We start from the raw sequence: 24,361 nt of genomic DNA, 5'->3' as shown, positions 1-24,361 counted from the left end.
CCAGCACTTGTGCCTCCCCCCACCTCCTGGCCCTGGGAAGCAGACATATGAGAGTGCAAATCCATGTCTGCCTGCCTGCTGCCTCCCCTCCCCTCCCCTCCACTGTGGTTGTAGCGAGTCTCCATGGTTGCAAGGGCAATCCTGAAAAAGTTTTCAGACTCCTGAGCATGCTGGGTCTCCTGCTCCCAGTAGCGGGCATCCTCTGCCTTCTCCATCCAAGGGACGACAGGTTTATCCTTCCTAGTGTTGCTGTCATAGCGAGTGATGAGTTGTTCGTCCACAAACCCCAACTGAGTGTACCAGGGGAGACCCTGGATGGGCTCCAAGACCCCCAAGTAGAGATGGCGCAGAGAGTGTGATGAGGAGCCTGGAAAGGAAGGAAGAAGGGTAGCATTAAGGGGGACTGTAGCCTAACCCCAAACCACTGTCCTTCAAAGATCTTGTCATCCTACAGCAGTCCCTATCTGACTGGGGAATCTCCAGGAACCAAAGAGAAGGTGGAGAAACCAAAGTGATCATAGGTGTTGGAAAGTGCAGACATGGAGAGTCCCACTGCTCTTTGCCATAGCAGCATGGATTGCTTCCAGTTTCACCCACCCCTGTGCCTTGCCGCCACTGAATCTCTCTTCCAATCCCAATACTGTATCCACGTGGTGGAGGATAAGAGAGCACAGCAAGACACAGGGGCCAGTGGAACTGGAGGCAGCATATGTTTTATTCAGATGTAAGTTCCACTTTAACTAGGTGTGAAGTATACTCTTTCTGGCAGTTCTACTGCAGTAGGGAAAAATTCATTGAAAATCACAGGACTGACCAATTTCCTTGAAAATAGAAAGACACAGAGTCCTGCCATCTTGGACTGGGCAAGTCTTGTCTCACTAACCTTTTGAGTGTCAGTAGGCATGCAGATAAAGGTGATCTAGTTGACATAGTATACTTAGACTTCCAAAAAGCTTTTGGCAAAGTTCCCCACCAAAGGCTCTTGTATAAACTTAGCAGTCATGGGAAAAGGGGACAGGTTCATGTGTGGATCTTCTTCTTTTTCTTGTGGAAGGTAATGGCGTACCAGGACCATAAGGTCCCACAAACGCCACCTACTGGAAGTCCAAAAAAGAGCACAAATGTCCAGAAAAAGAGATGGTTTTATAAATACTCAAAAAGATGAGATGACTTGAGGAATCTGCACAAAAGAACGGTAGCAATCTTCCAATTCTGACAGTCCGAAAATAGTTCCTGAAGAGATCTGCCGTAGAGATTAACAGATTGAAGAGACAGAAGAAAATGCTCACGATCATCACAAAACCGAATGCAGTCCCACAAGAAGTGATCTATGGTCTCAGACACTCCACACGACAAGCATAAATCGTTCTCAGATTTTCCAAGAAGAAATAACTTGTCTCTAGTTGAACAATGACCCGTCAATGTCCTGAACAAAGAGACTTGTTGGGTCCTACCCGAAATATTGAAGAGTCGAAAATCACTCCGTTTCGGACAAAAAGCATAAACCCTCCAACCCATAGGGTCAACATCCCATTCCTTTTGCCAAATCTTCCTCAACTCCGACACAACCCAAGACCTAACTTCCATAACATTAAAGGGAATTTCACAATCTACAGCCAGACGGTCCAGAGACCGTTTCGCAATTGTGTCCACGAGCTCATTCCTAGGAATCCCAATGTGAGAATGAACCCAGCGGAACCTAACGCGAAAACCCCTTGAATGAAGATTATTCAAATTCCAGATTTCAGCAACAACAGGGGACTTGTTCGAAAAACTGCCCCCTTGGATGGCTTGCAAACCCGACAAAGAGTCCGATAAAATCACAAACCCCCCAGGGCGCATGTCCTGAACCCATTCTAGAGCCAGGACCACCGCAGTCAATTCAGCGGTCATAATGCTAATGCCTCCAGTCAACCTATAACCCTTTTCTATTCCCAAACTGGGTATAACAAAAGCAGCAGATAGATACCCTATCACCCTGAGCAGATTTAGAACCATCCGTAAAAATTCTACAAAAATCCGAATCTTTCAAAAGTCAGGGACTTCAATTCAGCATTAGACCTATAAGAAAGTCCGCTCTCCAAACCATCATGCAGAACCTCAGGAGGACGGTAAAGCCAGATTGGATATATTAATGGCACAATCCCCACCCCAGGGGCGTAACTACCATTAGGCAGGGGGAGGCAGTCGTCTCGGGGCCCCACTGCCTTGAGGGGCCCCCCAGAGACACCTCACATGACTCCCCATTGCCCCCTGCCCAGCCCCAAGACCCTTCAGCCACTTGCCCTGTTTGCCCTCTCTCCTGCTCGTCGTCCTGGTCGGCAATTAAAGCAGCAGGCAAGCTGCTTTTCTCCCAGGCGCCTCTCAGCTGATCGGCGGGTGGGCGGGGCTTCCAGGGAGGCCTCCGTGTAGGCCTCAGTCAAGCCTGAACTCGAGTAGGCTGGCAAGCCCCAGGAAGAAGGCTGGCAGTCAGAGTGGCCACTACAGCTCTCTGCAGCAGACCCTCTTCCCAGGCCAGACAGCTCAGCCTTTGCCAGGTAGAATGTGAATTCCTTTTTGTGGTTACACTCCCCCCACCCCCTATATAGGGATCTGCTTGCCATAGGGCTTTGATGGGGTGGGGGGGAGACTGAGAAGTCTCTGAATATTTAATTTAAAACTGATTGGAAAATTTGCTGGCTTAAAAAAAACCCTCTAAAAAGTCCTATAAGTGGCTTGTTTCATGGCAGGAAATTACAAAAACTTCTGGAACAAATTTATTTATGTATTAATTAATTAATTAATTAATACACTTATGTTCAAGTTGTTTTGCAACCCAGGTCTAAGTGAGAACTGAGACATGAGTGAGAACTGTGACGCATGTGTTGTGCTTTTATATTTTTTCCCCTTAGGGTCAATCTGGCCAACATGTGAATGCAGCACCTCCATTCCAGAGGAGATGTGTGTTAAAGGGCTTTAAAAGCCTCTTGTGAAAAACCTCCTGGAATCAAACTTGACTGAATTGGTTCAGAATTCTGAGAAAACAAACATAGGCTCACCCTGCATGGTTGAAAGTCTCCTTGGCTAATCTGCAGCAAGGGGCCCATTTTAATAATTAGTGTTTCTAGTGTCTTCTCATTTGCTCAATTTTGTACATCTGTTTTTTGTATGTTTTGAATGAGGACAGAAATGTGAGAATAAAAGTCCCCTGCTAACTGGGCAAAGAGGCACCTTTTTCTCTTTGTAAACCGCCCTGAGCCATTTTTGGAAGGGCGGTATAGAAATCGAATTATTATTATTAAAAAATTTCTCGGCGGGAGGGCCCATTTAAGAATCTTGTCTCAGGGCCCACTCCAACCTAGTTACGCCCCTGCCCCACCCGCCGCGAACCCTCAAGAAGTTCAGATCCAGGCCACAAAGATAGTCTAACTGCATGAGGATAGCGGTCTCCAGAGAATTCCCCAGGGTCACTAAATTCCCAACTTAGGTCATACACATTACCCCAATTCCCAAATGACAAATCACGTAGACAGTTCCAGAGCATGATATCTAAATACTTCCGATGCAAGCTCCCTGGCATTTCGCCAGTTACACCCCGAAGCACGCTACAAGGTGTGGTAATGAAAGCCCCACAAATGGTTCGAAGAGCTGTAGACTGGATCATGTCTAACCTATGCAAAACGGACTTGGGAGCGGAAGAGAAAACCTGACAGCCATAATCCAAAACTGATCGAACCATGGCACGATAAATCAACAAAAGAGACCTTCGGTCTGCTCCCCAATGGTTACCAGAGATACTCCTGAATAAATTAAGATGCGGTCTGCACCAATCCTCAAGAGAGCGAATGTGAGGAACCCAGGACAACTTAGAGTCAAAAATAACCCCCAAAAACTTAAATTCGGAAACAACCTCAATTTGGGAGCCATACAAAAACAAACAAGGAGCCACCAGAATCTTCCGTCGCGTAAAGATCATTCCCTTTGACTTTAAAGATGAAAATTTAAAGCCCCACTCATTTCCCCAGTTTTCCAAGGCAGAAAGGGCCTTGTTCAACTTATCAACAGCTCCACCCAGATTCCTACTCCTATACCAGTTTGCACAATCGTCTGCATACATGCTGCAAACCACGCCTTGTGGCAAAACTGAAGGCAGATCGTTTACCATTATATTAAACAGTGTTGGGCTGCTTAACCAAAGCATCCAAAACAATTCTAGATACAAGCCAGCATAGGTTATAAACATTAACAACCCGAACCGATACCGAAGAACCTTCCAATGGAATTTCAATAACCAGAACCTCAATATCTTCAATCCTGATATCAACTTCCAAAAAATTCAAACCCTCTAAAATTCCAAAAGCTACACCGCCACCCCTCCCCTCTTTCCGGTCCTTACGTAAAAAAACATATCCTGGCAGTCAGAAGGCCAAAGAAGAGACCAACCAAGTTTCCTGAATACAAACAACAGAGGGGGCGGGATCCAAAGTTTTTGACAAGCCATGCTTTAATTCTTGGCCGTGAGTGTAAAGGCTATGTGCATTCCAACTAAAAATTGTTAAAGGCCGCAACCTAGGTTTCAGGATGACCCAACTCTTCACATATCTGGCCAGCCGTAATCGAACCATACCCAAGTACTTCTCAGCAGCCTTCAAAATTATTGCCATCTTTTCAGAACGGCGCTTAGGCAGTACTGGTTAATAACCTCTACCAGTACAGGAGCTTAGGCAGTACAGTTAATAACCTCTACCATGAAAGCCAAAAAATTTTCTTTTGCAGGGAAGCGACAAGCTTTCCCTCCAACCAATGCTATGGAAGAAGAAGGAAGAGGGGAAGAAGGAAGAGAACTTTCAACATTCTTCACCGTCCCACTAACCTCCTTATACCATTTAACAGCCGCAGAATAAGAAATGCCCTGCTCAATTCTAAGCGTTTGAATTTCCCAGGCTTGCTTAGATACTGCACAGCCACGATATCCTGGGGTATGTGCACCACCACAATTACAACATTTCACAGGTAGGGAACTCTCACATTGCTTCATGGAATGCGTACCTCCACATTTCCCACAGCGAGTCTGACCACGACAGACCACAGCCACATGTCCAAAATGCTGGCAACTGTAACAACGCAAAGGAGGAGGAATAAACGGGCAAACCTTAAAGACTTGATATCCTATAACTACTTGTTTGGGTAACTCTAGACCCCCAAACAAAGCAAAAACCGTGAGAGAAGGAGAAACTTTGCCTTCCCTCTTAGAGGACAAACGTTTTACCTCAGAGATAGCATCATCCCCTAAGTACTTTTGAATTTCATCATCTGAGATACTGAGAGGAACTCCCAATATTACTCCCTTCCTCAAAATCTGAAACCTGGGAATCAGACAAGAGATCTTAATTTTACCCAGAGACGTTAAACAGAGGAGTTTGTCTAATTGTTCTTTATGAGCACACTCCACCAGCAAATCACCGGACTGAAGGCACTTAGCCCTGGAAATATCTCCCAAAGCTTTCCGCAGCCACTCTGCCAATTTAATAGGGCTGGTATCTCCAATTTTCACATTTGTTAATTGCTTTTACCACAGCTGAAAAAGATGACTCACAGCCTCCCCGCCTCCCCGAAACCCCAGCCTGATACTCCACAGAGCCACTACGCTTCTTTTTGGAACAAGCTTCTTCAATAGGAAGACCACCCTCCATTTCCCCAACCAAACGGCCGTCCCTTCCCCTTCCCTGAACCCACCCCCTCAGTCTCCATCCCCTCTTCCATCACCATAAGCAGCAAACAAACACCTCTTCTTCGCCACCATCAAAGTATAAGCTCCTTCAAACAGAGGTGGAGGCCAACTCAGATGGAAGATTTCCCCGCTTGGAACACTAAAACCACCACACCAAGGAAAATTAGAAAAACATATCCCCTCCCATCCACCAAACACTCACGACCGACAAAATGCCCACCACCAAAAGCTGCGGTGGCTTCCGCAGCCTACCCATGTGTGGATCGGTAAGTGGTTGAAGGACAGAAAACAGTGGGTAGGAATAAATGGACAGTTCTCACAATGGAGGGAAGTAAGAAGTGGGGTTCCCCAGGGATCTTTACTGGGACCAGTGCTCTTTAATTTGCTCATAAATGATCTAGAAGTTGAAGTAAGCAATGAAGTGGCCAAATTTGCAAAAGACACTAAACTATTTAGGGTAGTAAAATCCAAAACTGACTGTGAGGAGCCCCAAAAGGATCTCTCCAAACTGGGTAAGTAGGCGACAAAATGGCAGATGTGGTTCAGAGTACACAAGCGTAAAGTGATGCAAAATGGGGTGTGTGTGTGTGTCCACATATACATTAATGGGGTCTGAGCTGTTGGTGACTGACCAGGAGAGAGATCTTGGAGTCTTGGAGGACAACTAGTTGATAGTGTAGACTTAGTGCATGGTGGTAGCAGCTGTGAAAAAGGCAAATTCCATTCTAGAATGGAAGGGGGTTGAAAATAAAAATGCTAATATTATAATGCCCTTATGCAAATTTATGGTGTGGCCACCGGCCACATCTGGAGTACTGTGTGCAGTCCTGGTCACCGTATCTTAAGAAGGACATTGTAGAAGTGGTAAAGGTGCAGAAGAGGGCAACCAAGATGATCAGGGACCTGGAGTATCTTCTTTATAGCTACAGCATCATTTAAGAATTATGCAGAAAAATTTATCTCTGTCCATTCTCTCTACTCCATGCATAATTTTATACACCTATATCGTGTCTCCCCATAGTTGCCTCTTTTCCAAACTAAAAAGCCCCAGATGCAACGTAGTGCCTTAAGAGAGAAGGCAAAGTGGCTTAATGCCTGTTCTGGATGTGTCTTCTCCAGGAGCATTGTTAGACCTGGGTCCATGGGACATGGGCCCCAAATGTTTTTCTCTCTGCCCTGGAACTCCATTGGGGGCCCTCCAGGCTTGTTTTGAGGTGATCCCGTGAGGAGAGCTGGTCTTGTGGTAGCAAGCATGACTTGTCCCCTTAGCTAAGCAGGGTCTGGTTGCATATAAATGGGAGACTTGATGTGTGAGCACTGTAAGATATTCCCCTCAGGGGATGAAGCCGCTCTGGGAAAAGCAGAAGGTGTCAAGTTCCCTCCCTGGCTTCTCCAAGATAGAGCTGAGAGAGATTCCTGCCTGCAGCCTTGGAGAAGCCGCTGCCAGTCTGTGTAGAGTATTGAGCTAGTTAGACCAATGGTCTGACTCAGTATATGGCGGCTTCCTATGTTGATCCCAAAGCCCAAAGCCATCCAAGAAGAGGCTCAGGCTGCTCATTCATGGGGGTTGTGGGTTTAAAGTGAATGCCATCTCCATGCCCACAACTGCTGCCACCACCCACAGCTGGGGCCAGTTCTGTGGGCACCACTGTTGCTACTGCAGCAACAGCTATCCTTCTATAATAAAAGGCTTGGGTGTGCGCCCGTGTCTCTGCGCCCGTGTCTTTCTCGGCCATTCTGGGCATGCGCGGAGCGCATGCCCAGAACGTCGGAGAAAGATACGGCCGGAGAGACACGGCGGCCATGTTGGCTCCCGTCCAGGTGGAGGAGAAGCGGGAAGGGCAGATGCGACAGCGGCGGGACCGGCCCTGCCGCCGAAATGGCCGCAGGAACCAGGCGGCCATATGGGAACCGGGAGGGGGCCAGGAGGGGCCAGGAGGGGAAGTCGGCGGCGAGCCGGCGGCTGCATCGGCGGCAGAGGCGAGCCGGCAGCCGCAGCCGCAGCGAAGAGCCGGTGGCCGCAGTGGGGAAGACGAGCTGGCGGGTGGTCTCTGTGGTGGTGCGGCAGCGGCGGAGTTGGGAGGCAGCTCACCGCCGCAGCTGCCGCCCCCACTAATTTCCCCCCACCGGCTGGTGAGGGAGGAAACCCCAGACGAAGCTGTCAGACTGTCTCCCAGCGCCCCCTTCCTCCCCCCCCCCACTGAAAGTTATTTGCGGGAGGACGGAGAAGGCTACTAGCGCCCGTTATTTTAACGGGCTGAAAATTACTTGTGTACTCATAAAAACATAAGAACAGCCTTGCTGAATAAGGCCCAAGGCCCATCTAGTCCAGCATCCTGTTTCACACAGTAGCCCACCAGATGCCTCTGCGGAGCCCACAGGCAAGAGGTATGTGCATGCCCTCTCTCCTACTGTTGCTCCCCTGCAACTGATATTGAGAGGCATCCTGCCTTTGAGGTTGGAGCTGGCCTATAGCATTGCGTGAAAAAGTACTTCCGTTTGTTGGTCCTAAATTTCCTGGCAATCAATTTCATGGGGTTACCATTAGTTCTAGTGTTATGTGAGAGTGAGAAGAATTTCTCTCTCTCCACTTTCTCCACACCATGCATGATTTTATAGACCTCCATCATGTCTCCCCGCAGTAGTCTTTTTTCTAAACTAAAAAGCCCCAGGTTTTGTAGTCTTGCCTCGTAAGAAAGGTGCTCTAGGCCCCTGATCATCTTGGTTGCCCTCTTCTGTACCTTTTCTAATTCTACAATGACCCTTTTTAGATGTGGTGACCAGAATTGTACATTGTATTCCAGAAGCTAAAATGTTAAGCAGCCACCAGCCAAAATTAAACATTCTGCCACAGAAAGGTATCTTGCAGTTTAGTTCCCATCAGGTTGCTTCTTGTCCCTCCCTCCCTCTGCTCCTTCAAAAGGCAGAGGATGGCATGGACTGAAAGGAAGTTTGTTGGGTCACTTCCTGCTTCTCTGTTCCCTGCCCTCCATGTTTTGAACTAGCATAGTGGGAGAAAACGCAGTGCGGACAGCAGCCGAAAGCTCATAAGCAGCACCCCCAACCAGAGTTCCCTCTAACAGGGATTCTCAGGTGTTGTTGACTACACCAGAATCCCCAGCTCCAATGGCTTTTGCTTAGGGATTATGGGAGTTGTAGTCAACAACATCTGGGAATCCCTGTTAGAGAGAACACTGCCCCCAACTACATGGGCATCACTAGGATTGGGCCCCAAAGCAATTATTCCATCCCCTGGAGATCCCCTTCCTCCCCCGGCCCCTTGCATGTTTTTGCTGCCCTTGCTCTATTCATGTTTCCGGCCTGTCTGTTGCAAAGGCAGAGTTCAGCTGAGCAGCAGCAGGGCTAGTGTGCAGGCATTTCCTGCTGGTTGGTTGCTAAACAGTCAGAACAGGAGGGAGGGAGAAGGGTGCGGTTTGTTTAATGCTGCTTGTTTGGTAGAATTATCAGCCAATGGGTTGAAATTGCAAGGAAGTAGATTGAGGCTAAACATCAATTTCCTGTCAGAGCTAGTGGACAGTAGTACAATCTTTCTGCCTCGTGTGCAGTGGTGGGTAGTAGTGTGCATGGTTCGGTCCGACACACTTGTACAGACCTCCGGACCGATTCGGCAGTCCGGCGGTCCGGAGGTCCGAATGGGCGGGGGCCTGTTACTTTAAGGGGTGGTGGTGGTGGTACTTAAAACCCCCCCCCGCTGCCGCTCTTCCCCCTCCGGCGCTGTTCCATTTAAAGATCTTCTTGGGGCGGCAGGGAGCTCTGCCACCCCTGCCCCCGTCATTAGTCCTGAAGGCTTAAAAGCAACGAGCGCTAGCAGCGTGCATGCGCCCTGTGCAGCGCGCACGTCTCTGATGCTGGTGCGCGCGCGTGCCGCAAACGTCACGTGATGTTTGTGGCGCGGGCGTGCCAGCGTCAAACACACGCGCGCCGCACAGGGCACATGCGCGCCGCTAGCGCTCGTTGCTTTTAAGCCTTCAGGACTAACGACGGGGGCAGGGGCGGCAGAGCTCCCTGCCGCCCCAAGAAGATCTTTAAATGGAACAGCGCCGGAGGGGGAAGAGCGGCGGCGGGGGGGGGTACCACCACCCCGTTAAAGTAACAGGCCCCCCCCGTGCCGGACCAGGGGGGCCTCCGGACCTTGCACACCCCTAGTGGTGGGCTCTCCTTTGCTGGAGGTTTTCAAACAGAGGCTAGGCAGGCTATCTCTGTCAGGGATTCAGGAGCAGCTGAGCTTCCTGAACTGAGCAGGGGAGGCAGGACTAGAAGGCCCCTTCCAACACCAACCCTCGATGACCCTTCTGCTCTGAGCCTTTCCCTTGGCATCCGCTCAAATCTCCCCCACAGCCATCCTTCTCATCATAAGTAAGAAATTGGAGGATACACGGACCATAGAAACAAACCATATACATAGAGAAATGTATATGCACCATGTATAAGCATCACTCACACAAACACATTATATGAAATAGTTCTCATCAAAACATTATGTCAAAATGTATACGCAAACTACAATACAATGAATCTTTTCAAATCAATTAACATATGCAATTGACCAGATATATAAATGTTTTGACACAAGTAATCAATTGAACCTCCTGTACTAAATTTACATACAATGATGAAACACACAGAATAAGAGAAAATATTAGTAGAGATAATTTCTATTCTATAAGTCCCAAATGGTGTTGCTTGAAAGTCAAATATAGTATCAAAAAGTTCCTTTATGCATGTAAATACTATCTAATGAGGGAATTTCATTCCCTCATTATCTAGCATTTACATGCATAAAGGAACTTTTTGATAATTTCATTCCCTCATTATCTACACTCGTGCAGGGGTGGAAGAGGATAGTAAAGGGTGTGGTGGCTTAAGCCATCCTCGAAATCCCCCAATGCCCAAAGTGCCTCCAGTGCCAGATTTAGGCATAAGCAAAATAAGCTATGGACTGCCAGTTTTGTTGATACTACAGAACATTTTTCATGGATGACTCTGTACAGGGCTCCAGATTGGGAAAGGAAACGTATCCAGGAAACGTGTGCATTTTTTTTACGACAACAATGAATGCACACCACTGAGAGACCTTAAAGTTGAAGACAGATCATCCTGGAGAGAATCTATCTGTGTGGTAGCTAAGAGTCAACTAGCTTGATGGCACTTAATCAATTAATCAAAATAAGCTTGACGGCACTTAATCGATCAATTAATCAAAATAAGCTATAGCTTAGGGCCTCGCATTATGAAGAGCCTCTGAATTTAAAAAAAAATACTAATTTTCAAGACTAAATTGTGTACAGTACACAACAATGCATTTTCATTTAAAGTTATTTCTAAATGCAAATAGGCTTATTGCACGATAACAGTTCTGGTTAGATGATTAGTTTTTCATTGCACCTTTGCCAAGCAAAAACAAAGCGTCATTATTTCTATTTTCATTGTCTGTTCGACTCTTAAGCTTGATATAGGTTAGGGCCTCAGCATTTAATACCTCGGACCTGTTTCCCCCCCCGCTCACTGCATGACAAGAAATGCTCTACACAAACACGCGCACAACATTCGGCTGGGCGCAAATCTTGCCCTCCCTGCCCAACACAAGGGAAAGTTTATCCCCCAGAGTCACTCACCAGAGGAGGGCCCCAAGCAAAGGGCAGCCATTCCAAGGAGGAAAAGGGGCCATCGCAGAGCCATCTATCTACATGAAGTCGACTCCCCTGTCGGCCGCGGCTCGCTCGCAGGCACTAAGCATCCACGCTCTCAGAAAAGCTGGGATTGGCCAAGGGTAAAATAGTCAACCAATCAGAAAAGCGATTTCGGTTTCCAACCATGGTTGCTGGACAGATGTGTCGGAGGAGCGAAAGGGAGCAAGGGAAAAAGAGAAGTTTCTTTTGCCCCAAACTCAGAGCCATCAGTTGCCCTTCCTCCCAGGGGTGTAGCTAGGGGAGAGGGGGCCCTGTGGAAGTTCAACTCTCTCCCAGGTGGCCCCTCTGATTAATGGAGATAATGAAGAAAATCGGGAGGGGTGGAGCTGGGGGGCCCTCAGGAGCTGGGGACCCCCGGTTCTTTGAAGGAACCCAGCCACTCAGTTATAGCTAAACCCCTGTGTTCCACTTGCACAAAAGGGAAGGATATATAAAAGCAACCCGGGTGGAGCTTGGAGAGGCTGGAGGCGGGTCCGTGCCTATATCGAAAAATAACTTTTTGTTTCTTGTTGAAGTTGCTCAACCCTAAAGGCAGAGGGTTGCTGCAGCGCCCTCTGATGGCCAAACAGGACAGGACCTCTCCCTCTTTCTCGCCTGATTTCCCAGAAACAAGACAGAGAAAGAACATACCGTTACGTAACTGCAGTTTTAGTGTAATCTGTGGCACGATGTGGCTCAAAACCAGCACTTGACTCTGGACGAGGTTTTGAGGGGATACCAGACTTTGAACTTCATACACTTAAGCTGTGTCTTCCCTCTTCTATTCCCCAGCCCCTTCCCCAAGCAGTGGAGAGTTTTGAGGGAGAGTGTGGAACATGCCAACTTGGTTAGCAGCGTGGTGTAGTGGTTAGAATGCTGGACTAGGACCGAGGAGACCCGAGTTCAAATCCCCTTTCAGCCATGATATTTGCTGGGTGACTCTGGGCCAGTCGCTTCTCTCTCAGCCTAACCTACTTCACAGGGTTGTTGTGAGGAGAAACTGAAGTATGTAGTACACCGCTCTGGGGGAAGAGTGGGATATAAAATGTAATAATAATAATAATAGTAATAGTAATAACTTCTCTCTCTCCTCTCTCTCTGCTGGATCCTCTGCTCTTCTTTCTCTTTCATGACAGAAAGAGGCACCACTGCCAGATTCTGCGCACACCCTTGTGTCATTCTGCCCCTCTACACACCACTATCGTATTGTGGTCATTCTGCCCCTCTACACACCAGCAGGAATCCCTGCTTTTCTTCCTGCATGAGCCGCTGTCACTGTTTATTTCCACTGTTTATTTCCTGTCACTCTTTCCAAGTCATCGAGTCCGCGCATCAAGAGCAAGGAGGGCCTTAGCGACCTTTACTTAGGGATAGGACAGTCGTCAGCCCCTTACTCCATGGATTTTCTTTCCCTGCCTCTCCCTCTTGAGAGGCAAAGAAGGGCTGCAGGTTCTGGTGGGATATGCTACTGCCACCGCTCCTTCTGAGATCAGCAAAGTGGAGAGCAGCCCTTTCGTTTCCATGGGCAGTTTCTAAAGAGTGGGAATGCTGAAAAGCACAGGGACATGCAGAGCTGTGTTTTGTGTGAACGTGACTTTTAAGGGGGTGGCATCAAGCAGTGCTTGGCAAGCACCTCCTTGGAACTAGTGTCACGCTTGTGTTGAGTGCAGCAGACCCATAGCAAAAGGCCAGAGCCAACCTGCCCCCCTATTTTTCTCCCCTCCCCTATTTTTTAAAAAACTATTTTTTTTAAAGAATTGAACATTGCTTGCACTGAGGATCTATGTAGACCAAATAAGTGGTGGGAGGTAGGGATGTCCACGGAATCGGTGGGGGGTTTACCTTTAAGGAGCAGGGAGGGTGCTCTTACCTCCGGTCCCGCCGCATTTCCCTTGCTAGCGCTGTGCTTAAAATCGGTCCCACTGGGCGACAGCGTACCTCTTTGCCGCCCCGGTGCGCATCGGACCAGAAGTGCCCAGTGTGCATGCGTGTAAAACTTCTGGTCCAACCCTATTGACCACTACAGGCACTAGGGGTAGAGATAGCAAGCAAGGGAAGCCTCTTTCTGACTACACTTTCTCTACTCTACTTCCCCTTTGTTGGACTGATAGTCTTGGGTTTTATTCTCTCACCTGAGAGACAGACTTCTATCTTTTCTCTTCCCCTCTTCTACTATGTAGCTAGGAGCAAGGCATGCCTAGCCATATCTATCTCCCTGATGGATTTCCTAAACAAAACTACTTTATTTAGAACTTTAACTCTGCCTTCAGACAATAATAATTAGCAGTGCTCCCCTTACATGTGCTCTTCCGCCATAGCACTGGTAGATAATGAAATCTCCCCTCCAAGCTCACCAGCAACACCCACCCACCCACTCCAACACATTACTAATCAGATGTTGGGATCAAACGTGTTACTAGGGGCATGCTATCACCCTCCGGATCAAATGCTGAGAGTGACTTGGAGTTGGACAAGCAAATCAGGGAGTCATGAAAGAGAGAGAACTGTAATAATGGGTGACTTCATTTATTTATTTGTTCAATTTATATACCGCTTTTCATTAAAATAATCTCAAAGCGGTTTACAATGCAATTAAAACAATGCATAAATAAAATACAAAAGTACAGATATAGGAGAAGCTTCTTATTTGCGGTTCAGCGTATCCACGAGGTGTCTCTCTGAAGGCTGTCCTCTTAGAACATAAGAACAGCCCTGCTGGATCAGGCCCAAGGTCCATCTAGTCCAGCATCCTGTTTCGCACAGTGGCCCACCAGTTGAGGGCGTGCCTTCTCACCTGCCATTTCTCCCCTGCAACTGGTACTCAGAAGCATTCTGCCTTTGAGGCTGGAGGTGGCCCACAGCCCTCCGACTAGTAGCCATTGATAGACCTCTCCTCCATGATGTCATCCAAACCCCTCTTAAAGCCATCCAGTTACTGCTCTTCATCCAGTTACTGCTCTTCTGCAGTAACATTTCAGGAAGCAGCATAACTTACAGCAGTGTTTTGCAGATATTTTTTGGTATTTCCCTGGAGAGGGACAAAATCAGAGAGTTAGGGCTAGAAGCTATTTCCAGAGACCACCCATTCCCACCTTCTGCAGTGATCTCAGACCCATAAGAACAGCCCGGCTGGATCAGGCCCAAGGCCCATTTAGTCCAGCATCCTGTTTCACACAGTGGCCTACCAGATGCCGCTGGAAGCCTTCAGGCAGGAGTTGAGGGCATGCCCTCTCTCCTGCAACTGGTACTCAGAGGCATCCTGCCTTTGAGGCTGGAGGTGGCCCAGAGACGAAAGTTTTGGGAGGTGTACAAATTTGACAAATAAATAAATAAATAAATACAGTGCTACTCCACCTCCAAGGAGCCCCTCCCTGTCCTTTCTATAGAGTTTATACCCAGGGATAACAGTGTCCCACTGGTTCTCACTGTTCCACCATATTTCTGTTATGCCCACTATATCTATTTTGTGTTAGGAACCAAGCACTCCAGCTCACCCATCTTGGCTTGGAGGATTCTGGCATTGGCATATAAGCACCTATACCCACCCCACCAGATGCTTCTGCAGGTGTTTTGTTACAAGCAGAAGGAAGAGAGATCCCACAAGCAATCTGGGTAACTGTTGTGAGTACACCTAGGAAGGCTTTTTGAGTATTAGCCCAGCACTCAGTGGTGCAGGAAGTTGCCAGTATTGGGGATGCAACCCACTGCTGGCAGCCCCATTTGTGTTGAAGTGGGTGCACACACACATGCACCCTGACCATGCACACTGCATCTGACTTCAGATGCAGGGAGCATGGTTAGATGTGGAAATGGGGCCACTCTGCCCTGTTCGCAAGGCGCTTCAGCCTGGCTGGGAGCACTTCTGCCTTTCAAAGGGAGAGAGAGGCATTCCCAAGTCAGGCTGGAAGCCCAGCATTGGCTGAAGTGTCACATGAACGGGGGCAGTTCCACAAAAATGGTGGCCCGGGTTTTTTTTTTAATCCTGATTGTGCAATAGTGGCTCACCATTTACTAAAGGCACCTGCCTTTTTCCAGAGCAACCCCATTATCTTTGGCACTCTACTCTGGAGAAACATTGGATGGTAACTCAGGGCAGAAAACTGAAATGGTAACACTGAGGAAAGACATGTCATAAAAATAAATAAAATTGGGCGGACACTAGAGGGGGCTTTCAGAGGACAGAATCAGGATGCCTCTTGTACACCCATGAAAAGCTATGGAGGACCCTCCAAACAGCAGACTCCCTTGAGACAGGATTGGGTCCCCAGGCAGGAGGCTCAGTTCAGTTAACACTTGGGATGCTGATGCTGAAGGTTGCTAGGAGGGAAGTACTGGTGGGTTGCGGCGGGTAGGGGCATCGGAGAAGCCCACTCATGGACTAAGAGGTGAAGAATGGACTAACCTTCCAATGATGAATGCTAAGTGGGAAGCAGGGACTCTTAGAAATAGTAAACATAATTTCACAAGCGGCAGATACCACAGAAGTCCCTGGGAATCATTCCAAATGAATATGTTTAGGATCCCAGTTAAAATGTGGGAAGGGCCACGAGATGGACTAAATGAGCTCCAGGTATATCCCAGGCTGGACAAATTTCAGACCTGCATTTTGTAGGTACATCATTAGGAGGATATATTTGACCCCCGAAAAAGAAGACATTGCTCCTAAAGCATGGGAGTGAACTAAGCAACAGGTTCTGTGTCCAGTCCATGTCGAACATGCCATTTCTCAAGAGCTTTACTGTGTGTAGAATAGATTTCTATAATTTGAATATCCTTAATATATATTTAAAATTTGTACTAGATACTCATACAATTGTGGGCACCACCAGATTTGGGGGTATCAGCTGCCAGTACCACAACATTCTACACACACACACACACACACACACACACACACACACAGCACATGCATTCAGAATTTACTTACTGATACTGATGAAAAGGATTATCACAGCCACCAAGGCAGCAACTATGACAGCTACCACGATGGCTGCCACAAATGCCGAGGCTGAAATGGGACATTTATTTTTTATTATTAATTTATCTGATATTTATACCCTGCCCCTCCAGTACACTAGTGCTCGGGGTGGCTAACAAAAAATAGACACAACATAAAACAATTAAAAATTAATAAAATTAAATAAGTTAAAAGACCAGGCTAAAACCACATTCAAAAGTTACACATTTTTAAAAGTTTCGAAATAAAAAGTTATAAATAAAAAGCTAAAAGCTAAGAAACCAACTAGATACAAGCAGTGGATAAAATATTAAAAAGTCTCTCTAAAAATATGTCTTCAATCATTTTATTAAAAAACGGAGGAAGGGAGCATGGAGAAGCTCTTCTGGGAGGGCGTAATGAAGTCAAGGGGCCACAACCAAAAAGGCCCTGTCTCTAGTCCCAACATAAATTGTGATGGGGCTGTAGCTCAGTGGTGGAACATCTGCTTTGCACGTAGAAGGTCCCAGGTTTAATCCCTGGCAGCATCTCCACGCAGGGCTGAGAAAGACTCCTGCTTGTAACCTTGAAGAGCCACTGCCAGTCAGTGTAGACAATACTGAGTTAGATGGACAAAAGGTCTGACTTCCTATGTTCTATAGGCAGCTTCTTATGTTCCTTCATGTAGACTCAGAGTGATAGTGGCTTTCCAGAGTGATAGTGGCAGAGATCCTAGGATCGTTGAATTGGAGCTGTTCTGGGCTGAACCATGCTCTGCCTCCACGCAAAGAGATGCTCTACCTCAATCATGTAGCTTTGCTACTGCAGAATCTCCTCTTTCATGGGAACCCACCAGAGGCCAGCACTGCAGGTCTTCAGGGAAGCTATCAAAACCTTTTTAATTTAAAAGGCCTTTTAGGACAGCACATCCTTTTAGTTTTCGTGTCTACTCAGCCCACTCACAGAAATTATAATTGAGTGTTTCTGCCTGCCCTTTGCCAGGCAGGACCCTTTACTTCCTAGGGTCAGCCTGTTCACTTCCTCTTAGCAGCCACATCGTTTCCCCAGCCCCATCAGCCCTCAAAATGGGGAGCGGAGGGAACACTTGTAGGATCCTATTGGTTAGGATCCCTTAGGAGAGGAGAGCTGGTCTTGTGGTAGCAAGCATGACTTGTCCCCTTAGCTAAGCAGGGTCCACCCTGGTTCCATTTGAATGGGAGACAAGAAGTGTGAGCCCTGTCAGATATTCCCCTCAGGGGGATGTAGCCGCTCTGGGAAGAACATCTAGGTTCCAAGTTCCCTCTCTGGCTTCTCCAAGATAGGGCTGAGAGAGATTCCTGCCTTCTTCATGGAGAAGCCGCTGCTAGTCTGTGAAGTCAATACTGAGCTAGATAGACCAAAGGTCTGACTCAGTATATGGCAGCTTCCTATGTTCCTATGTTATTACAATCTGCGATGCGGCTGAGGTGTTCCTCGTTCTGCCCAGAGTGAAAAATCACATCCCAAAATCTGCCACAGCCTCCCCACAAAGGAGTCCTCCCTCCCTGCTCTGCCTCTTACCAGGATCCTCCAAGGCCAAGTCCAGAGGCTCCAGAAGACCATCATGTTCTACGTGGCACCGGTAGCGTTCCCTGTCCTTGGGGTCGATCTCAATGCTGAGCCAGGTGTGGTAGGTCCCATCTGAGTTGGGAGTGACTCCCCCACGGAAGGTCTCGTGTTCCCAGACCTCCTTGTCTTTCCTCCAGGTGGCATCGATCTCCTTGGGGTAGAAGCCATGAGCTCGGCAGATGAGGGTCTCCAGGCCATGACGGCCCATCTTACGTGCCACCTTCACAGTTGGGGGCTCTGTGAAAATGTTACCACAAGCCCTGAGCTATGTAGCTGATCGAGGGAAGATGGACCAGAGAATCATTTCGAATACAACGAAAGGCCCTGCCCCAACATGGATGGTAGAGTGGCTGGGGTTGAGATCCCACCAGTCATGGGCAGCAGAATTACAGGAGAGGGCAGAAGAAAGATCTCTACTTCATTTAGAGCAGGAGCAGATTTCCATGCACAGGAAAGGGGTTCCGGTGGGAGCACATCATCACACCCATTTTGAAAGAGCTGCACTAGCTACGTTTGTTTCCGGGTCCAATTCAAGGTTCTGGTTTTGACCTTCAAAACCCTTAACAGTTTGGGCCCAGGATACCTGAGGGACCACCTGCTCCCAAGGGTTACTGCCCACTTGATGAGGTCATCTGAGGGGGCTCTGTTCCGGGTGCTGACAATGAGGGAGGCTCGGTTGTCGTGCACGCGGGACAGGGCCTTCTCTGTTGCTGCCCCCAGATTCTGGAATGCTCTCCCTGTGGCTATTCCCTCCTCGGTCTCCATCACAGCTTTTAGAAAGAGTGTAAAATCTTGGCTTTTTGCCCAGGCATTTATTTGATTCTCTGCTGCTGCTCTTTGTACTCTGTATTGCTTTTATGCTTTTGTTTTAAATCAGATTTGTTTAATATTTTTCACTTAATATTTTAATTGTGTCTTTTTTACCACCTTGTTTTTAAATTTTGCTGTAAACCGCCTTGGGATTGTTTTAATGAAAGGTGGTATATAAATTTAACAATCAATCAATCAATCAAGCGTTCACACAGGCAGCCCCTTCTCCACCTGTAGTTTGAAATCATCTGCCAGTCCAGGAAAAACCTTCACCACAAGACTGTTATATCCTGATCTCGTTTCCAGCCAGGATCTATTGAAACCCCATACTGAAGTGGTGGAGTCCTACGGTGGTAAAGGGGTCTGCAGCACTTCAGACCATGGAGAAACTAGTGCTTTAGTTCCTCACATTCAATATATATATATATTTTAAAGAAGAAATGAGCAGGTGACAGAGGCATGCGATAGCTTTGCTCAGCCCGGCTGTTTCCCACTTCTGTGGAGTAGTTTGTTTTCTGATTGGTTGGGGTGGGGGAATGTAAAAAAGAAAAGAAAAATTCTTTTCATCCTAATTGTGGTCTGAAGCGGCACATTCCTAGACTTCTGCCACCTGCAAAAAGTATGCACTGGCTGTTCAATGGGGGGAGCGGAGGAATGGTTTCCCCTCTCTCCACAAGCTGCCCCTCCTCCTCCTCACCTGTCCTCAGCAAAGTTGCATTGGCATAGACAAGACATTTTTGTAGGCTTTCAATGCATTCCTCCTCCAAGTAGCCCTTCCATGTATTCACAATATCTGGGTCAGCTTCCCACTTCCTCTTGGTCACTTGGGCCTTGGCATCGGCTGCCGTCCAGGTGAAGGTCTCCTTGTCCAGGCTGATGAAGTCCCTCCCATCATAGCCGCACTGCATGGACCTTCCTTTCTGCTCCCCATCTTTGCTCAGCTCACAGCCAACCAGGCACTGCCAGGTATGAAGCCCTGAAGGAAACACACGATGCAGGATCAGAGGTGCCAATAAAACGACTGGAGGTGGAAAATGAGATTGAGAAAACAATTCCCTATCCCAAAAGGGCTCACAATCTAACGCACAAATAAGCACAGTGGAAAAATATCATGGCCTGGAAAACAGCATTTTGGCTTTTAAAACCAATGTTTGCATTTCTGCTAGAACACATATATTTCAGTATATAAGGCAAAATGGATGTTAACCTTTTTCACCCCAGTTGATCCTCCAGTGCAAAATTGCCACCCCCCTACAAAGTTGCTGTTGATCACAAGGAGGAAAAAGGGGGCAGTTCATTCCTGGTATCATAGAATCTCAGGAAACCAGGCACTTGGCCATCCCTGAGCACAGGGGGGCAAGCATTCTCAAGCTGTGGATGTCCCAAGCACTTCCAGGGGCTGCCAGAGGCTTGCCCCACACTTTCCCCTGCATCTCTGAGGGGGCCCAGTGGCAGCTGGTGGCTCTCAGGACTAAGTGGACACTAGGGAGGACAAGTAATGGGCAGAGCCAGTGTGGGCAGTGGATTCTCTGCTCCAAGCAGAGAAAGAATTCACCCCTTTACCCAACCCCAATGGCACATGAGTGGAACCAAATGACTTGCTTCCCCAACTCATCCCAGGGTGTGAACTGCCACCTGAAGGGAGGTAACTCTTATTCAGTCCTCACTCAAACAACTTTGTTGGCTGTGCCATAACAAATCGGTCTCTGGGCGGCTCACAAAGTAAAACAATAAACAAAAACCTGAGTAAAATATAAAACAAAATTTTAAAATTACATTAAATTGAAAACAAAAAACTTTTTAAAGAATACCTGTTTTAAAGGCCTGGGTGAGCAGAAGGGTCTTCACCTGGCACCTAAAAAAATGAAGTGATGGCAGCCAAGCCTCACTGGCGAGGCTATTCCATAAACGGGGTGCCACCACTGAAAAGGCCCTTTCCCTTGTAACCACCCACCTCACTTCATGTGGTGGAGCAGGGCCTCTGCAGAGGATCTCAACTTCAAGGGCAGGGTTAGGACATATGGGACAAGGGCCGGGCACTCTCCCAGGCAAGAAGAGGAGAGGAAACTGGGACGGAAGATGGGTACGTCCTAGAAAAGAAGTCTCCCTGCACAATGTGATTCACTGCACAAAGTGGGGAGTGAAGAGGGTCAGACATGCATCCCTTCTGTGCTCCCAGAGGAAATGCCAAGAGTGGTGTTGTGTCTTGATGGACACAACACTACCGGCTTCAGCAGAGATGACAACACATTCCTCTTCCAACCCTGTTGCTTCTACTCAGCTCCTGTACCTGTGAGGGAGAAATAAAGGAGTGCACACCCATGCTCCTCTTCCCTTGCTCACCTCCACTCTGGTTAAAACGCCGTTGCAAGATCAGGAGGGCCTTCTTGAAATAATCTTCAGCAAGCCGAGCATCGTGAGTCTCCCTGTCCCAGTATTGGGTATCCTCCGCTTTCTCCAACCAGGAGACTTGAGGCCGGTCCCTCCTTGCACTGATGTTGTAGCGAGTGACAAGCTGGTCATCCAGGTACCCCACCTGAGTGAATCTAGGAAGCCCCTGAGTGGACTCCGACACCCCCAGATAAAAATGGTGCAGGGAGTGTGAGGAGGAGCCTGGAAAGGAAGAGAGAAGGGTAGAGTTAGGGTGAGGGTCTTCAGCCTAGGCAACCCCCAGCCCAGCAGGGCTGTTCTTATGTCCTCCTTCCCTCCCTCTGCCATGTGAAGCAGGGGCGCTTGCATGTAGGGTTGCCAACATTTCAATGCCAGAATGAGGGACACAAGTTGGGGGGGGGGGGCTGGGAGGGATGGCTGGGGGGGGCGGAAGGTGTATGCAGTGGTAATCAAGAGCCTGATTATCAATGGCCTTCTTGAAATAAGGGAGGAGAGATGGTCTTGTGGGAGCAAACATGACTTGTCCCCTTAGCTAAGCAGGGTCCGCCCTGTTGCAAATGAATGGGAGACTAGAAGTGTGAGCACTGGAAGATATTCCCCTCAGGGGATGGAGCCACTCTGGGAAGAGCAGAAGGTTCCAAGTTCCCTTCCTGGCAGCATCTCCAAGATAGGGCTGAGAGAGACTCCTGCCTGCAACCTTAGAGAAGCTGCTGCCAGTCTGTGAAGACAATACTGAGCTAGATGGACCAATGGTCTGACTCAGTATATGACAGCTTCCTATGTTTCCTAATGACATATATGTTATTGAATTATATGAATCTATACCTTAAATTTGTATTATCAGTTTAGTGCTGCTGTGTGTCCACAACTGAGAAAGAGAAAGAGAAGCTCTAGCACAGAGGATGGCGCAGCTAATCCGGTCACCAGCACTAAAATGCAGGACAAATGCTGTCCCTATAAGGACCAACATTTCATCCCTGAAATGAGGGACAGTTGGCAACCCTACGACCAGGCCATCTTAAGCAGGCCCTCAGCTCTGCTGGACGGACTGAAACTTGTGTTGCATGTGCAGGGTATGCGCTGGGCGTCCTTTGCCTGAAAAGGGCCTGAAGTGATATCTGAGGATGGAACCAGGCCCCATGGACTGGGTGGGCCTCTCTTTTGCAACTGCATAGTTCTTCCGTGGCTGGGGAAGGAGGCGGGGCCGAAGGGAGGGAAGGTAGTTGGCTCGCTGGTCGTCGAGGAAGGGTGGGGCGGGAAGCTGCCGCCAGCCTTTGTCATGCCTGGTCTCCCAACGCAGCCTGGGGATATGGCTCTGGACAAAGCGCGACTCCTAAGAGAGATCCGCTGCTGCCAGCCGAAGACGAGAGTCCCTGCGCTCTGGTTGGACTGGAGTGGGTGTGAGAGGGAGGGAGACGCAGAAGGAGAAGGGGAGGGACAGGCAAGGCAACCCACCACACAGGAGAACTTTTAAAAAGTATTTCTCAACGCAAATAGGCTTTTTGGAAGATAACAGTTCTTGTTAGAATTCTTCCTACTGACATAGCTTAGGCTGCAGCCTGTCATAACCCGGCCCTGTTTGCTCCCCTTTTCTGCAAGACAAGAAGGTGCTACGCAGGCGCGCGCGGCTGGGTGCAAATCTTGGCCTCCCTGCCCAAGACAAGGGGTGGGGGGAGCGTAGCCCGCAGTCACTCACCAGAGGAGGGCCCCAAGAGAAGGGCAGCCGTAGCAAGGAGGAAAGGGGGCCAGCGTGACGCCATACAGCTACCTGCGCCCGACTGCCTTATGGACCGCGGCTCACTCGCAAGCGCTGGGCATCCGCGCTCTCAGAAAAACTGGGATTGGCCAAAGGTAAAATACGCAACCAATTAGAAAAATGATTTCGGATTCCAGCCATGGTTGCTGGGCAGTTGTTGGAGGAGCGAAAGGCAGCAAGGGAAAGAGAAAGTTTATTTTTGTGAACTCCTCCATTTGCAAAAAACGACCACCATACAGACAGCAGCTTTAGTGCAATCTGCGGCACGATGTGGTTCAAAAACCTCACAAGACTCTGAAGGGACACCAGACTTTGGGCTTCATAAACTTAACAGAGGTGTTACCTCGCATCTCTGTTCCCCGGCCCCTCTCCCTCCCCCGCAAGCAGAGGAGAGTTTTGAGGGATAGTGTGCAACCTCTCTCTCTCTCTCTCTGAACCACGTCCTCTGCGCTTCCCCTTTCTTAATAATAATAATAATAATAATAATAATAATAATTCGATTTCTATACCGCCCTTCCAAAAATGGCTCAGGGCGGTTTACAAAGAGAAATAAAACAAATAAGATGGCTCCCTGTCCCCAAAGGGCTCACATTCTAAAAAGAATCATAGGACATACACCAGCAACAGTCACTGGAAGTACTGTGCTGGGGGTGGACAGGGCCAGTTACTCTCCCCCTGCTAAATAAAGAGAATCACCATGGTAAAAGGTGCCGCTTTGCCCAGTTAGCAGGGGCAGCAATAGGCACCACTGTGCACACCCTTGCGTGCTGATGGTCTACTTATGAAAAGAACAGGGCTAAAGAGGAAAAGTCAAAAGCAATGCTGCATTACAAACCACCACTGCAGACAGGGCCTCTGAGAGGAATTTTATCAGGGGGTACAAAGTTTCTTTGTGGGGCGGGGGGGGGGGGGGCTTCCCTTCTCCATTAGTCATCCTGTTTTTATCCACTATGGTTTTATGCCATGAGCTGTAGCCTGTAAGGCCAAAAAGGGTATAGAAGATGAGAGAGGGGTGGAATGGAGCACTCTGTTGATTTTCTGCATTTGAGGCCTTATGCTCCATTATAAATATAAATATAAATAAAATAAAAGAGGATCAGAGAGAAGAAAGCACATTTGATTTGAACATCTTTGTTTATGCTGCAATACAGATAAGGAGAAAGAATTCACATTGAAACATCCTTTTATATTGCAATGCAGGTCAGATCATCAGAAGACATAATTATTAGTTAAAAGTTTTTTTTTAAAAAGGTAGATAGTCTTAGTATTTGCTTTTTTTAAAAAAGAGCTTTCCTGGCCTTTTTGTGTGAAAATTGTTGAATCATAGCATGAAATTTAATTGTTCTGGCAATGTTTGATTCAATACTTAGCCTGGCCAAATCCACAAGATGTTCCTCAGACACTGTAGAACTTAAATAATTCTTAATCAGCTTGAGTTTGTTAAATGACTTCTCTACAGA

The 24,361-nt window shown here is 47.9% G+C and overlaps 1 protein-coding gene and 1 long non-coding RNA gene across 2 annotated transcripts; both read right to left on the bottom strand.

Annotated features, from left to right (window-relative positions):
• Window positions 1-231: 231 nt before the first annotated feature.
• On the bottom strand, window positions 232-11,894 carry LOC128342337 (uncharacterized). Its single transcript, XR_008314911.1, has 3 exons — window positions 11,347-11,894; window positions 884-1,243; window positions 232-367 (listed from the first exon to the last, which is right to left on the bottom strand). It is a non-coding gene; the product is annotated as an uncharacterized LOC128342337 (long non-coding RNA).
• Window positions 11,895-13,910: 2,016 nt separating this feature from the next.
• Window positions 13,911-22,975, bottom strand: LOC128342320 (major histocompatibility complex class I-related gene protein-like). Its single transcript, XM_053289525.1, has 6 exons — window positions 22,842-22,975; window positions 21,098-21,367; window positions 19,452-19,730; window positions 17,897-18,181; window positions 16,328-16,408; window positions 13,911-14,428 (listed from the first exon to the last, which is right to left on the bottom strand). The coding sequence occupies exons 1-6, from the start codon at window positions 22,903-22,905 to the stop codon at window positions 14,343-14,345; spliced, it is 1,065 nt and encodes a 354-aa protein (XP_053145500.1). The 5' UTR covers window positions 22,906-22,975; the 3' UTR covers window positions 13,911-14,342.
• Between the last annotated feature and the right edge of the window lie 1,386 nt (window positions 22,976-24,361).

Source organism: Hemicordylus capensis, chromosome 2 (genome assembly GCF_027244095.1).
Source record: "Hemicordylus capensis ecotype Gifberg chromosome 2, rHemCap1.1.pri, whole genome shotgun sequence".
Lineage (NCBI taxonomy): Eukaryota > Metazoa > Chordata > Lepidosauria > Squamata > Cordylidae > Hemicordylus > Hemicordylus capensis.
The sequence above is the reverse complement of the archived record's forward strand: the minus strand, read 5'-3'. Positions and strand labels throughout refer to the sequence as shown.